Source organism: Tinamus guttatus, unplaced genomic scaffold, assembly GCF_059628265.1.
Source record: "Tinamus guttatus ecotype Peru unplaced genomic scaffold, ASM5962826v1 Tinamus_guttatus_pri_ptg000007l, whole genome shotgun sequence".
In the NCBI taxonomy this organism is placed as follows: domain Eukaryota; kingdom Metazoa; phylum Chordata; class Aves; order Tinamiformes; family Tinamidae; genus Tinamus; species Tinamus guttatus.
In genome coordinates, this window is record NW_028288541.1 from 11,447 (window position 1) to 23,702 (window position 12,256).

Here is a 12,256-nt window from a genome sequence, read left to right on the forward strand (position 1 = left end):
CAGATCCCTGAGTTTGTTGAATGTTCAAGTGAAAGTTATGGCAGGAAGAACGAAGCAGACGAAAGGGACCTTGCTTTGGATTGCTACTTCTTGGCCGTCATCCCTCATGGAGCAACGTGTTCCTGCTGCTCCTGCAGGGGTGATGGGTTTGTGCTGGGCTTTGCTGCTAGCAAGAACTCTAGGCAGCAGCAGCTGCTTTTTGCTTCTTTTTTTTGGGGGGGGGGGAAGGGGAGAGGGTATTTTGTTTATTTCTATTTAATTTCATTTAATCCAAACATTCTGCTTTGTAGTCTACCTAGGAGAAGGCCTGTAGAGCCTGACCATACTGAATGTGCATTAATGCAAGCTTAAAAATAGCCAAATATAATGCACAGAGCCTGACTCTTCTCACTTGTTCCACTAACCCTTACAGGCCTCGGACTCAGACAGAGACCAAGCACTCTCTTCATCATCACAAACCCTGTACCAGAAAAATCCTTCTGGGGCTGGACTGGAATATGGGCGAAGGATCCATTTTGTGCTGCTGGCTGGTGCACAGCTCAGGATTATATCTGTCACACTGGTTTCGGAGTGGAGTGCCACCTACCAAGCCATCTGCTAGGAGATGTGGGTTATCTCTAGTTTCATCCACTGTTACTAGAAATCACTGTAACATTCCTCTGTAAAGAATTTTCCTTCTAATGTATCTATTTGTATTCTTCTTATCCATTCACACAGGATTACTTATTTATCAGACTAATTTCATTCTAATGAAACATTCTTTTTCACTGGCTTTATTGCATTTCTGATAGATACTAATTAATATGTCAAAACCATCCTTAGCATTTAAAGTGCTGTCATTTTTTTCAGTCACTTCTCCTTTGATTCATATATTCAATTTCTATTTATGCAGTGGACATTTCAAGCAAGCCATAAAGAATTAAGAAAATTATATGCAAATAAAGAATAAAGCATGCCAAGGGCCCAGCTTCTGTCTGTGTGGACATCTGAGGACTACTTATGTGCTGATCCTCATCAGTCAACTCGACTGAGCTTTTTAAAGGCATGGATTACAATATAAAATTCAGCCACACACTGAGTGTCTACGTCTGACAGTGAAATGGACAGTGAAATAATCAGGAGATTTGAGATATTTTGTATTTTGGTTTGTTTGTTTCTTTTAGCTCTTTCTTTAGCTTGAAAGAGGAAACCTGTTGCTTTTCTCTGGATGTCCTGACACTATTCTGCCATAGTGCGGGGACAGGAACATCTGAGGCAGCATTTTTCTTGCCTCAGAGCTCTCCTCTCTTCTCAGCAACAATTTAGTCTCTTCATCCTCTGCAGTTGGGCTTCCTACCCATTCTTGAGGGAAGTGTTGGCAGGGCAGTAATTCATTTCTTACCCTGTATCTGATGGCAGATGGAAATCCCAAAAAGAGAAGGTGTGGGAAAATTTCGGTTTCCATGTTCAATCAGTTTGTGGAGCAGAATGAGATGTATCCAACAGCAGCTGACTGGGTTTGGCTGGGAGGAGGGAGGGTGGTAAGCTGGGAGAGGAAGGATTCCTCTAGCTGCTTGTTGTGTAAAACTGTTCTTTCCTGGGTTTGTGGGAATGAATGGGCGGAAATGGAAAAACCCTCAGAGAAGTCACGGCAGAAAAGCTGTCAATGGAATAACCTACTTAACCGCAGAGCTCTGGGATCACTCACGGCTCCTGTGTGGCAGGAGGATGGGGCATGGCTTAGCTGGCACCTGCTGCTCTGATCCACAGCTACAAGGTCGGTTATTTTTCTCTTTTGTTACTGTCATCGACTTGTCTCCAGAAAAGAAAAAAAGAAAAAGAAAAAAAAAAAGAAAAAATCATTCTGTTGCCAAACTTGGGGGTTATAGCTCAAACGAACCAGCTTTGATTTGTGTTTGCTTTGAAAATGTGAAGAGAGGTTACTAGCAAGGAGATAAAGCTCCTAAGAAGAGCAGAGGCTGAACTGACTCTGAACAGGAGACTGCTTGGGTAAGCGTGTTAGCAAGAACATTTGACATACAATCGAATTATGGTTTTCCACAACTCCGAAAGCCTGTGCAGCCAAGAAGCTCTTTGAAGGTCTGCTGCCTTGTCTGCCAAAGAACAAAATATCCTCCCTAAATGTTCTATCACTACAGGGGACAGAGGTAGGCGTGAGAACCTCTCCCATGTAGAGCTGGATCTCCAGCCTCACATTCACACATCAATTTAGCAAGGAGGGAAGATGCCCGAGGAGCAGCAGTGCCCTAGTCTGACCCTGTGAGCGCTCCACAGTCAGCGTTTGAGCTCTATAATCCCATAAAACACAAGTACCAACCAACACCATCCTCACCTAGACCCTATGGGCATTACGCTCCGTGTGGCCAGCTCTGCTGCTGCCTCAGTTAGCTGCCTTGAACAAGTCACACTTCCAAAAATAGTGTTTCTCCTTTTTTTTTTTTTTCAGTCTTTCTTTTTTTTTTTTCCTGCCAGTGTCCAGACTCCTCATGTACTTTATCAGTGACCTTGATATCCAGGGATGCCTTGTGCACCAGCTGCCAGGGGAAATAGCTCAACAGTCAGTGTTCACAAGGGTGCTGATGTGCTTTCTGAGACTGCTGTTACTGAATTCCCCGGGGTCTAAGGTCCACTAGTAGATGGATGTGCCTACAGCCAGGCACACTCATGCACGCGCACAAGAGCATCCACACTGAACATTGCATGTTTAGGCCTCTCTGCTGTCAGCGTTTAAGGACTAGGAATCACTCCTCTCACCGATCCTTCCTCCTTGCTAGTGGATCTTTGTTGTTCAAGAATGATCTTCAGATCCTTGGGTGTCTTTAGCATCACAGCAGTGTTTCCTTCTGTTTCTCCTCTTTGCTTGGTGCTTTTTGTATGTTGCTACTGCGCTTTTCCCCGTGGAATGCCCAAACATGATAATATCAACTTAACCAGTGTGCTTCACTGAACTTAGAGACGTTATAGCTATCGTTGGATTTCCAGCAACTCTTTTTTTTTCCCAGGTAGGTTAAATTGAGACATAAGTAATTTTGGCTTGTTAATACAACAATTATTTAGCAACCTGGCAGCTATTTTGAACATTATTTCTGCTAACATGCCTCAGATGATTTCATGTTTAATGCGTTCTATGCACGTAGCGTCAAAAAGTCATCCCTAGAGTGACGTGAGCACACTTTGTATCCACATACTGTAAATAATGTTTCGTAAACTAAGCCACCTTTTTTTTTTCCAGCTTTAGTGTTTGTGCTATTTTTTAGAAAAGTGTATTTATCCCTGGATGCTAGATTTGGACTTCATTCAATTCTCACTTGGTCTTCTGCTAGCTAATTATTGTTTGGATTAATATGAGTTGGATCAAGTTATATTTGTATATTTAAATCTTTTTTACTCAGTATTTGCATATTTTGTATATTTAAATTTATATTTGTATATTTATGTATTGTATGTATGCCTTTATGAATATTTGAGTATTTGTATATTTAAATCTTTATATGGACCAAATAGGATTTTCCCCTGTAGGAATCTCCTGGGAGGAATAGGTATCTTGCAGGGTGGTAATAGGGACCTAAACTGTTTTCTTTCTTGGTCATTGCTTTGATTCTTGTGTCAGTCTGTAGTGATTGAAAAGTATTTAAAAAAAAAAAAAAAAAAGGAGAGAGCTGCTGCCTTGGGCACTGGCTGCAGGCCCGTTACCCAGAGAGCAGCAAAGGAGAAATTCAGCTTCTGCTCCCAGAGGTGTATCAAGCTGCTGCCTAATCCCATGACTAAATTCACCTAAATAATAAGAAGGCTTTAATGGATTTCACTCTTGTTCCTTGCCTGGGTATGTCTGTTAAGTCAAGGAAGTGTTAAAAGCTCCAGATGAGCTGAGGTGACAAAGGAGCGAGCAGGGTGCCCTGCACTGGGTGCTGGGGCTTGTGATGCCGAAGGGCCGTGTTGCGGCCGCGCGGGCTCCGGCCTCCCGGGGCCATCGCACAGGCGTGAGAGGAGAAGGGCTCGAGCGGAGACCAAAGGGCCGCTCGGATGAACGCTGGCCAGGCTCTTACAGGCTGCTGCGCGTAGGAAGCTCGGGGACAGCTGTTATGTGGGATTCATGCTAAAAATTTAAATGCTCAGCTGTAGGAGCAGCATTTGGCCACCCAGCAAAGAGCTCAGTCTCTTCCCTGGGAAAGGGTCTTCCCCAGCAAAAGCAAACTGAAAAGAGAGGAGTACAGTGGACAGAGCGATAAGTGGATCACTGACAGCAAACTGCTCTCTGCTCTGCAATATACATCCCAACTTTTCTTTACAGTGTGCCCGAAAGATTGAGCTCTTTGGGTACTCTGGGCTTGCTCTGGGTTCTCCTGGAATAATTTCGGGCTGAGAGGTGGCTGCAGTGGGAAGCTGGTCTGGGGGAGCCTCTCGAAGGCTTTAACAAATAAAATCAGACATGCTCTGATATCAGCTGCTTCACACACAGACTTTGCTCCCCACAGCTCGTCCCCACCCTCGGCTTTCAGCTGAACGACAGGAACGTGCTATGTTTTCAAAAGTATTGTGCAGTAGCTCTCATTGCTGTTGTGCTTTGAGAAGAAGAGGAAAAAAGAAAGAAGCTTGAAAATATAAAATGAAAATCCACAATGAGTTTCATTAGAGATTTCTATTACCAAACAGCACAGAATTCTTTTTCATGTCTATTTTCACGCTCCTTCAGGAAGGAATGATGATTAAAGGACAGGATAATAAGAAGCAGCAATAAGAAGCTGCTAAGAAGCAATCAAAAAATGAGAGAGAGGCAAAGGCAAAACAAGTGTTTTTGTTAGCTAGTCAAGGTTAGCTCAGCACTGTATCTGCATAACTGACATTATGAAAAATTATAGATGGCATAAAAGCAACTTCACTAATGCTGAACCCTAGAAAATTTATCTTGACAGCTTAGTGAGTTTATTTGTTCTTCCAGGAGGCTTCAACTTCCTCTTATCTATGTTTTATAGCTTCATTTTCTGATTTCTGATTGTTATACAAAGGGATTTTCTTGCAGAGCAGTATCTTCATCCTCTTTCGTTGCTTATTGTGGCTAAGGTAAAAAAAAATCCTTCCTGTAGAAAGAAGGGGTTTGAAGGGACGATCTGTTTTCAGCGCTTACTACTGGATGTGAATGATTTTTTGCAAAGAAGAAAACATGGTTTTAAAGGAGTGACGGATTTTTGCATGAGAGTAGGGAAGTTCACAGGATTCAGTTGTCTTTTGCAGTGGGATGAATCCAGCTGACCAAAATTCAGAATCTGACATTGGTGCAAGCTCGGAGGCTACAGAAGGAGATGCAGGTGCAGAGAGCCGGGCTGTGGCCCTCCCTGCTGCTCTGAACATGCAGGGAGCAGCTGGGCTGGGATGTGGCCTCCGAGGTGTTATTTATCCCTGTTTCTTTTCTGTCCACATGCAGGAAATATGATGCCCTTTGTCGGTTTCAGGAATTCAGGGTTTCAGCTTGAGGATTGCCCCTCTTTGGAGGTGGCCAAAAGAGACGCTTGTTGTGCTAAATCCGTGTCTGTTCCCGGCAGCGAGGAGCGCGCCGGAGCCGCGACCCTGGGCTCGACAGCAGCAGCGGCGCCTGAACGGGGCGCCTGGATGGGGCTCGGCCGCGGGGTTTGGGGGAAACCCGCTGCGCTCCGTAAAGGGCAGCTCTGCTCTGCCGACAGCTGCGGCGGCAGCGCGTCCGGGCCGGCGCGGTTCGGCCAAGCAGCGGAGCCCCGAGGTGCTCGGCGCTCGGTACCGGAGCCGCGCGGAGCCGAGGTGCGCGGGGCGGAGCGGAGCGGAGCGCGCTGGCCGGCGGCGGCCGCCTCCGCGGGGCGGCGCGGCGGGGCGCGGGGCCGCGGCCGCCCACGAGAGGGAGCCCGGCGGCCGCGGCAGCGCCGGGAGCCGCGCGAGGCGGCGGAGCGGAGCGGCGCTCCCCGGCTGCAGCCCGGCCCGGTGAGTAGCGGCACGCCGGGCTCTCCGCCCGCCTCACCGGCCCCCGGGAGCGCTTGCTGGCCGGGGAGGGGGAGCGGGAGCCGCTGCCGGAGCCTGCCCGAACTTGGGTGCCGGGACTCGCTCCGCGCGTCACTTCATAGCACCCGGCTCGCGGCGGCTGCGGGTCCCGAGCCTGGCGCGGCCCCACGGAAAGTCACCCGGCTTGCCCTCAGCTCCGAGACACCGGCTCTTACAGCCCAGTATCCGCGCTGCTGGATTCGTTATTCCCTGGAAAACCGAAAAAAAAAATCCGGGACAGGAAGCCCAGAGGGAAGTGAGCCAAAGCGAAGATGCTAGAGGAGGCGCCGGGGGGGTGCCCGCTGCGAGACTCTCTCCTGTCTTAATCCTCTAGGACGGAGCGGGCAGGCGGGGAGCCCTCGGCCGGCGAGGCGATGCTGCCGAGCCCTGCCCGGGCAGGACGGAGCCGCGGCCGCCGCGGGCCGCGCTCGGCGCCACGGAGCGGGAGTCCCCGGCGCTGGAGGTGCGCGGCGCGGGGCAGGGCGCGGGAGACCCCCGCGAGCTCCCTGCACCTGGGCTGCTGGTAAGGGCGAGAGCCTGATGGAGCTGGAGCGCGTCCCCGGAGCGCAGCCCCGCCGAGCACGAGGTGGGATTACTCCGCCGTAGTTATGGAGAGCTACGAGCTCGCAGCAAAGTGCTGAAGCAACTTTTCCCCGCTGGCCGAAGAACGTGCCCGCGCTCCTGCGCCGAGGCCGCCGCCTTCGCACCTCGTTTGGTGGCCCACGGGAGGTCACTCAGGTTCTTCCTCCGTCTCTCGTCCTTCTTCCAGTGCAAGACAGTGAACTGTGACGCCACTCTCGCCAGTGCTGGGAATACCGTGCCTTTTGCCTGGGATGACTTGCCCTGGTGCGCTGCTTCCCCGGGATGTACAAAGTGCGGCTCGGACGGACAAAGTTTGCAGACTGAGCACTAGGGGCCGTGGGCTGGGAAGAGCTGGGCACAGACTGGCAGGGCTCTTGGCGCAGGGTCCAAGGAAGCAGACCTGCTGCTCGCTTGAAAACTAACTCCTCATGATCACCCTCCGGCGGCTTTTGTTTTTACTTCTCCCCTGCCAGGTTGCATGTTCAGGGGAAAAAAAGCAAACCCACATGCCCCATGCAATGCAGTGTTTTTGCACTGGTTTTGTATATAAGATTTGCTATGCAATTCCAAAACTAAATAAGAAGAGACGGCCTTGCATCCCAGATCAAACAGAGAATCAAAGGTGAAAGGTAGGAGACAGAATTTCTCATTTAAATAAAATTAAATAACCTGAGCTGCTTCTTGCTGAAAACCTTTACAACACCAGCCACTGTATGTTTGCTTTCCTTTTCTCTGGAAGTGTAAAACTTAAACAGTTTGAAACAAGGTGAAGAATTGCTGCCTATAAGCAGAGAACTGATGCATTTTCTAACACGAATGTGCTGAGGAGGAGGGATGGAGTGGTTCATCAGTGAGACATGTAGGAAACTAAACTAGAGAAAAAGCACCTCAAATAGTGCAACGCTTCAGTAAATATGAAGGGCTAGCGAAATGGATGCTGGAAACTCTCGATCAATAGCTTATTTAAGTGAGAATATATGCAAGCATGGAAAAGTGATTGCTTTCCTGTCTGTGGGGTGTATTTGGAGAGGAGAGCGGCAGAGCGTTCGCAGGTGATCTGTCTGAATTGGGCTACTTGGTGCCGGGGTGGTGCAGGGTGTTTCTGAAGGGATTGCTTCAATACTAGTCTGCAAAGTTAACTGTGTTTGTGCATTTCAGTTCCTTCTTTAGAGAGCTCTCAATATCATTCAGGGCAACTCAAAGTGGATGAAGTCCATTCAGGGGTGAAGGTGCAAGCAAGGACCTCTCACTGTTTGGTGATGAGTAATTAATGGACGCCTGATGTCTCTAATGTCTGCAAGGAAAGCAGTTGCTGTCGTCACAAAAATCATGATATGATTTCCCCTCAGGAGAAACTATGACTTGGAACGATACCACTATGGATGGGGAAGGGTTGCTTGTGGAAAGGGACTCTTCCTTTCGGATCCTCACGGGCTGCTTCCTCTCGCTGCTGATCCTCTCCACGCTCCTGGGAAACACGCTGGTCTGTGCAGCTGTCATTAGGTTTCGCCACCTAAGGTCCAAGGTGACCAACTTCTTTGTCATCTCCTTGGCAGTGTCAGATCTTTTAGTGGCAGTTTTGGTCATGCCTTGGAAAGCTGTGGCTGAGATTGCTGGTTTCTGGCCTTTTGGTTCGTTTTGTAACATCTGGGTGGCCTTTGATATTATGTGCTCAACAGCCTCCATCTTAAATCTCTGTGTCATTAGCGTGGATAGATACTGGGCCATCTCCAGTCCGTTTAGGTATGAGAGGAAAATGACCCCCAAGGCAGCCTTCATCCTGATCAGTGTGGCATGGACCTTGTCTGTGTTGATTTCCTTCATCCCTGTGCAGCTGAACTGGCACAAGGCTACAACCACAAGCTTTTTGGACCTAAATGCCAGTTTACAAGGTATAAGCATGGACAACTGTGATTCTAGCCTAAACAGGATGTATGCCATCTCTTCGTCTCTAATTAGCTTCTATATACCTGTGGCCATCATGATAGTAACTTACACGAGGATATATCGGATTGCTCAGAAGCAAATAAGACGAATCTCAGCTTTGGAGAGAGCAGCTGTGCATGCCAAGAACTGCCAGAACACAAGCGGCAATAGAAGCAGCATGGACTGTCAGCAGCCAGAGAGCAACTTCAAAATGTCCTTCAAGAGGGAAACAAAGGTTTTAAAGACTTTGTCAGTGATCATGGGGGTCTTTGTGTGCTGCTGGTTGCCATTCTTCATATTGAACTGCATGGTTCCTTTCTGCGAGCCTACCCAACCGTCCAAGGGAGCAGAACCCTTCTGCATTAGTTCCACCACCTTCGATGTTTTTGTTTGGTTTGGATGGGCTAATTCGTCCCTGAACCCCATCATTTATGCCTTCAATGCTGATTTCCGCAAGGCATTTTCTACCCTGCTAGGATGCTACAGGCTTTGCCCTGTGTCCAGCAATGCTATAGAGACTGTTAGTATCAACAATAACGGAGCAGTTGTTTTTTCAAGCCAACAGGAGCCCAAAGGGTCTAGCCCCAAAGAGTGTAATCTGGTGTATCTGATTCCACATTCAATTATCTGTCCAGAAGAAGAACCTCTAAAAAAGGAGGAAGAAGGGGAACTGTCTAAGACAATGGAGAAAATGTCTCCAGCACTGTCGGGTATCTTGGATTATGAAGCTGATGTTTCTTTGGAAAAAATCAACCCCATTACACAAAATGGGCAGCATAAAACCTGAACAGTAAGGTTAACCCAGTAAGATCTAATAATGTATATGGTAATAATCTTTTAAAAGAAGATATAAAAGTTTTTTTAGTAAGAAATTAAGATCTAGAGAGAAAAACACATTTACACAAAGCCCAGAATAAATTTTCCTGGCATTCAAATCAAACTTAACATTTCAAACAATAAACAGCAAAAGATATTGGAAACTGGGGGAAAAGGGATGCTAAACTGTGTTTTTCATACTGAGTAAAATATACAGATTTGGATACAGTGCAGTGAAGCAAAGAACAATGCAGCAAAGAAAATATTGCTTCATCTCTACATTTAGAGAAGCAAATTTCTGGCTTGAAATGAGGTAAAAGATAAATGTTAAGTATTTAAAGATTAATGTTTACTAGAAGTTAAAAGATTGCTGTGTCTTGTGATAGTGGGTGTTAACAGGTCCTGATTAAAGGCTGAGGGATTGTAAAGATAGGTAGATGCCTTCTTAAAATTATTTCTGAAAAATAATTGAGCCTTATAATGAGAATGGATATTTTTAAAGCTTTGGGAGGTAATATGTTGATACTGGTTTTATTTATTTATTGTTTAAATTGATATTTTTCATATGTTATAACAGATCTAGCTTTATTTATGTTAAGATGTTTAAATAATGGGATATTTTTGGAGTGTCATAATTGCATTTTGACCAGTCAACCAGTCAGCACTTTAATAAAGCTCTGATAGTCTGGAGAGCTGGTGAGGAAAATAAAGGAATGTTAAGAAGCTCAGCAAGAAATGAAGGAATCAACAAAACTGATGCCGTGTGGAATTTGTTTGCTTGTGAGTTTTTTTTTTTATTTTAGTAGGATTTCTTTCAAAAGATAGGACCAGAGTTGACTGAGTTATGAATTCTCTTCCCTTACAGAAATAAAATAAATTGCTGCTATTTATTTTTAAAAAGTTTCATGTTACAAAGACTTTGCTAGAATGTCAAGTTTGTGGAGCTGTAAATACCTTAAATACAATTACAACCTTAACAAGGATCCAATTTGAGAAGAAAAGCTTCTTAGGTAACATTTATTAGTATATAATGTTTTGTATTTATGTATGATAAACAGCTTTCTCAGACTTTTCTTATTTCAAGTCTTGGATATCTTTTCTGAACAAACACAACTGATTATAATGGTAGTAAACATGCCAAATTTCATTGTCATCTGTATTATTGCAGTAACACCCGGAGTCAATGATCATGCTGTCTGTCTGCTCCCGTATCACGGCCAGAAATAAAAATGAGGTACTTGGAGCTTTGCTTTGGGAACTAGGAGGACATGACAATTTAGTAATTACCATGCCTGTAGTCCATTCAAGAAGGAATAGTGCCTCATTCCCATTTTGGATTAAGACATTTCTAAACATGGATGGAACTGCAGTCCCCACCTCAAAGCCATCCTGTGAGCTCCAAAAAAGTTGCTAATGTTTTATTCAAAAAAAAAAAAAGCTACTTTTTCATTGTCCTTCCCTGCTGCTTTCCCTTTGTAATGCCAAAAAATCAGTGAACCTTAGCAACAGGAACATTGGGTGTTAATATTCAACAACATTTAAAGAAAGTTACTTGTTTTCTGAATGAGAGCCAATGCTCTTTGGAGAAACTTTTCATAACGTATATCAAAAATGTGTTGTCAGTAAAAGAGAACTGAGAGGGAAAAAAATCTAACAAACTATATACATCCTGCATCAGGTCTGTGTATTTATGTATTGTGAATGTTTTCATAATTTTATTGCCTGTATGCTGCTTTCATACATATAATAAAATTATTTTGTGAACAGAAGGTCAAATAAAACAATCTACATTGCGTTTATTAAATAGATGCTGCTTTTTGGCCATAGTATTGATCGTGCTAACAGCGAGGACGTGCTCCTGTTTTTCCATTTGCCCTTATTTGGGATCGTGTTAGAGGCAGATGGAAATTTTTATTAGAGGCAGGAGCAAGTCCTCTGTACGGAGAGCTCTCCCAACCGTTGCTCTGAACTGGGATTTGAAAGCAGTAACTGCCGAGTTTGGGAATAACACACTTGCTTTTGATGCGACTGTTTAGAATGCATAAAACCAGATTTACTAGTGACTCTTATGTCAGTGATCGTACCTTGGTGTATCAGAATAGCAAACTTTGCTTATAGCACTATTTTTTTATTGCCACTTTTTTGCTGATCTTTTTTTTTTTTTTCTAAGTTATGTGGTACTTATGAAAGCTTGATACAGTCCCACGGCTGGTGCCTATTTTTCAGAACAAAATGACTCATTTCAGGAGTGATAAGATGGGGCCTTAGCTGAAGTTCAGCAATTTTATTCTTTTAACAGCAGGCCTGTATTTTCCTTTTGTCTTTGAGGGCTGATTCATATTGAAATTAAGGAGAAAAAAATAGAGAATTGGTCACAGCATGACAGATTCAGCAGTTGAGATTTAAATTGGCGCATGAGCCCCAGTGACGTCCAGCTCACACCCCTTGGTGCTAACATGAAGGAGTTGGCACACAGTTTCCTTGGTCAGTAAACGAAGGCAGGCAGGGGATCACAACTACCTCCAGTCTAAGCTCCTTGGATAAAATTTCCTTGAGTGTGCTGATGCCTGATGTTTTCTGTACCTATGAGGAATTATTTTACTTACTATATATATATATGTGTGTGTATATACATTTATATATATATTTATGAAATACAAAGTTCTGTGGTTGCTTAGTCAAACACATCTGCCTTCCAGCACTTTTATTCTCAAACCTTGCAGCGCAAAATATGATTTAACAGCTCACATAAAGCAATCTGTTTTAATAGTGGTCTATACGGGGATGATTTGTATTCTGAAAAAAATGGGTTGATCTAGTGTGACAAGGGGCGGCCCCAGGACCTTCCCCCCTGCAGTCGGACCTGGGTTTCGGGCTGGTGAGGTCCCTGGAGAGGTGTTAGACACCTCGCTCCGAGGGCTAATCT

The 12,256-nt window shown here is 45.2% G+C and overlaps 1 protein-coding gene across 1 annotated transcript; it reads left to right on the forward strand.

The window, feature by feature from the left end:
* Window positions 1-7,238: 7,238 nt before the first annotated feature.
* On the forward strand, window positions 7,239-11,134 carry DRD1 (dopamine receptor D1). The gene has a single exon (XM_088521346.1). It carries the CDS (start codon window positions 7,946-7,948, stop codon window positions 9,299-9,301), a length of 1,356 nt encoding a protein of 451 aa, XP_088377472.1. The 5' UTR covers window positions 7,239-7,945; the 3' UTR covers window positions 9,302-11,134.
* Window positions 11,135-12,256: the final 1,122 nt, after the last annotated feature.

What these genes read in the sequence shown, in the direction of transcription:
- DRD1 (XM_088521346.1), top strand. Translation starts at nt 7,946, where the DNA reads ATGACTTGGAACGATACCACTATGGATGGGGAAGGGTTGCTTGTGGAA.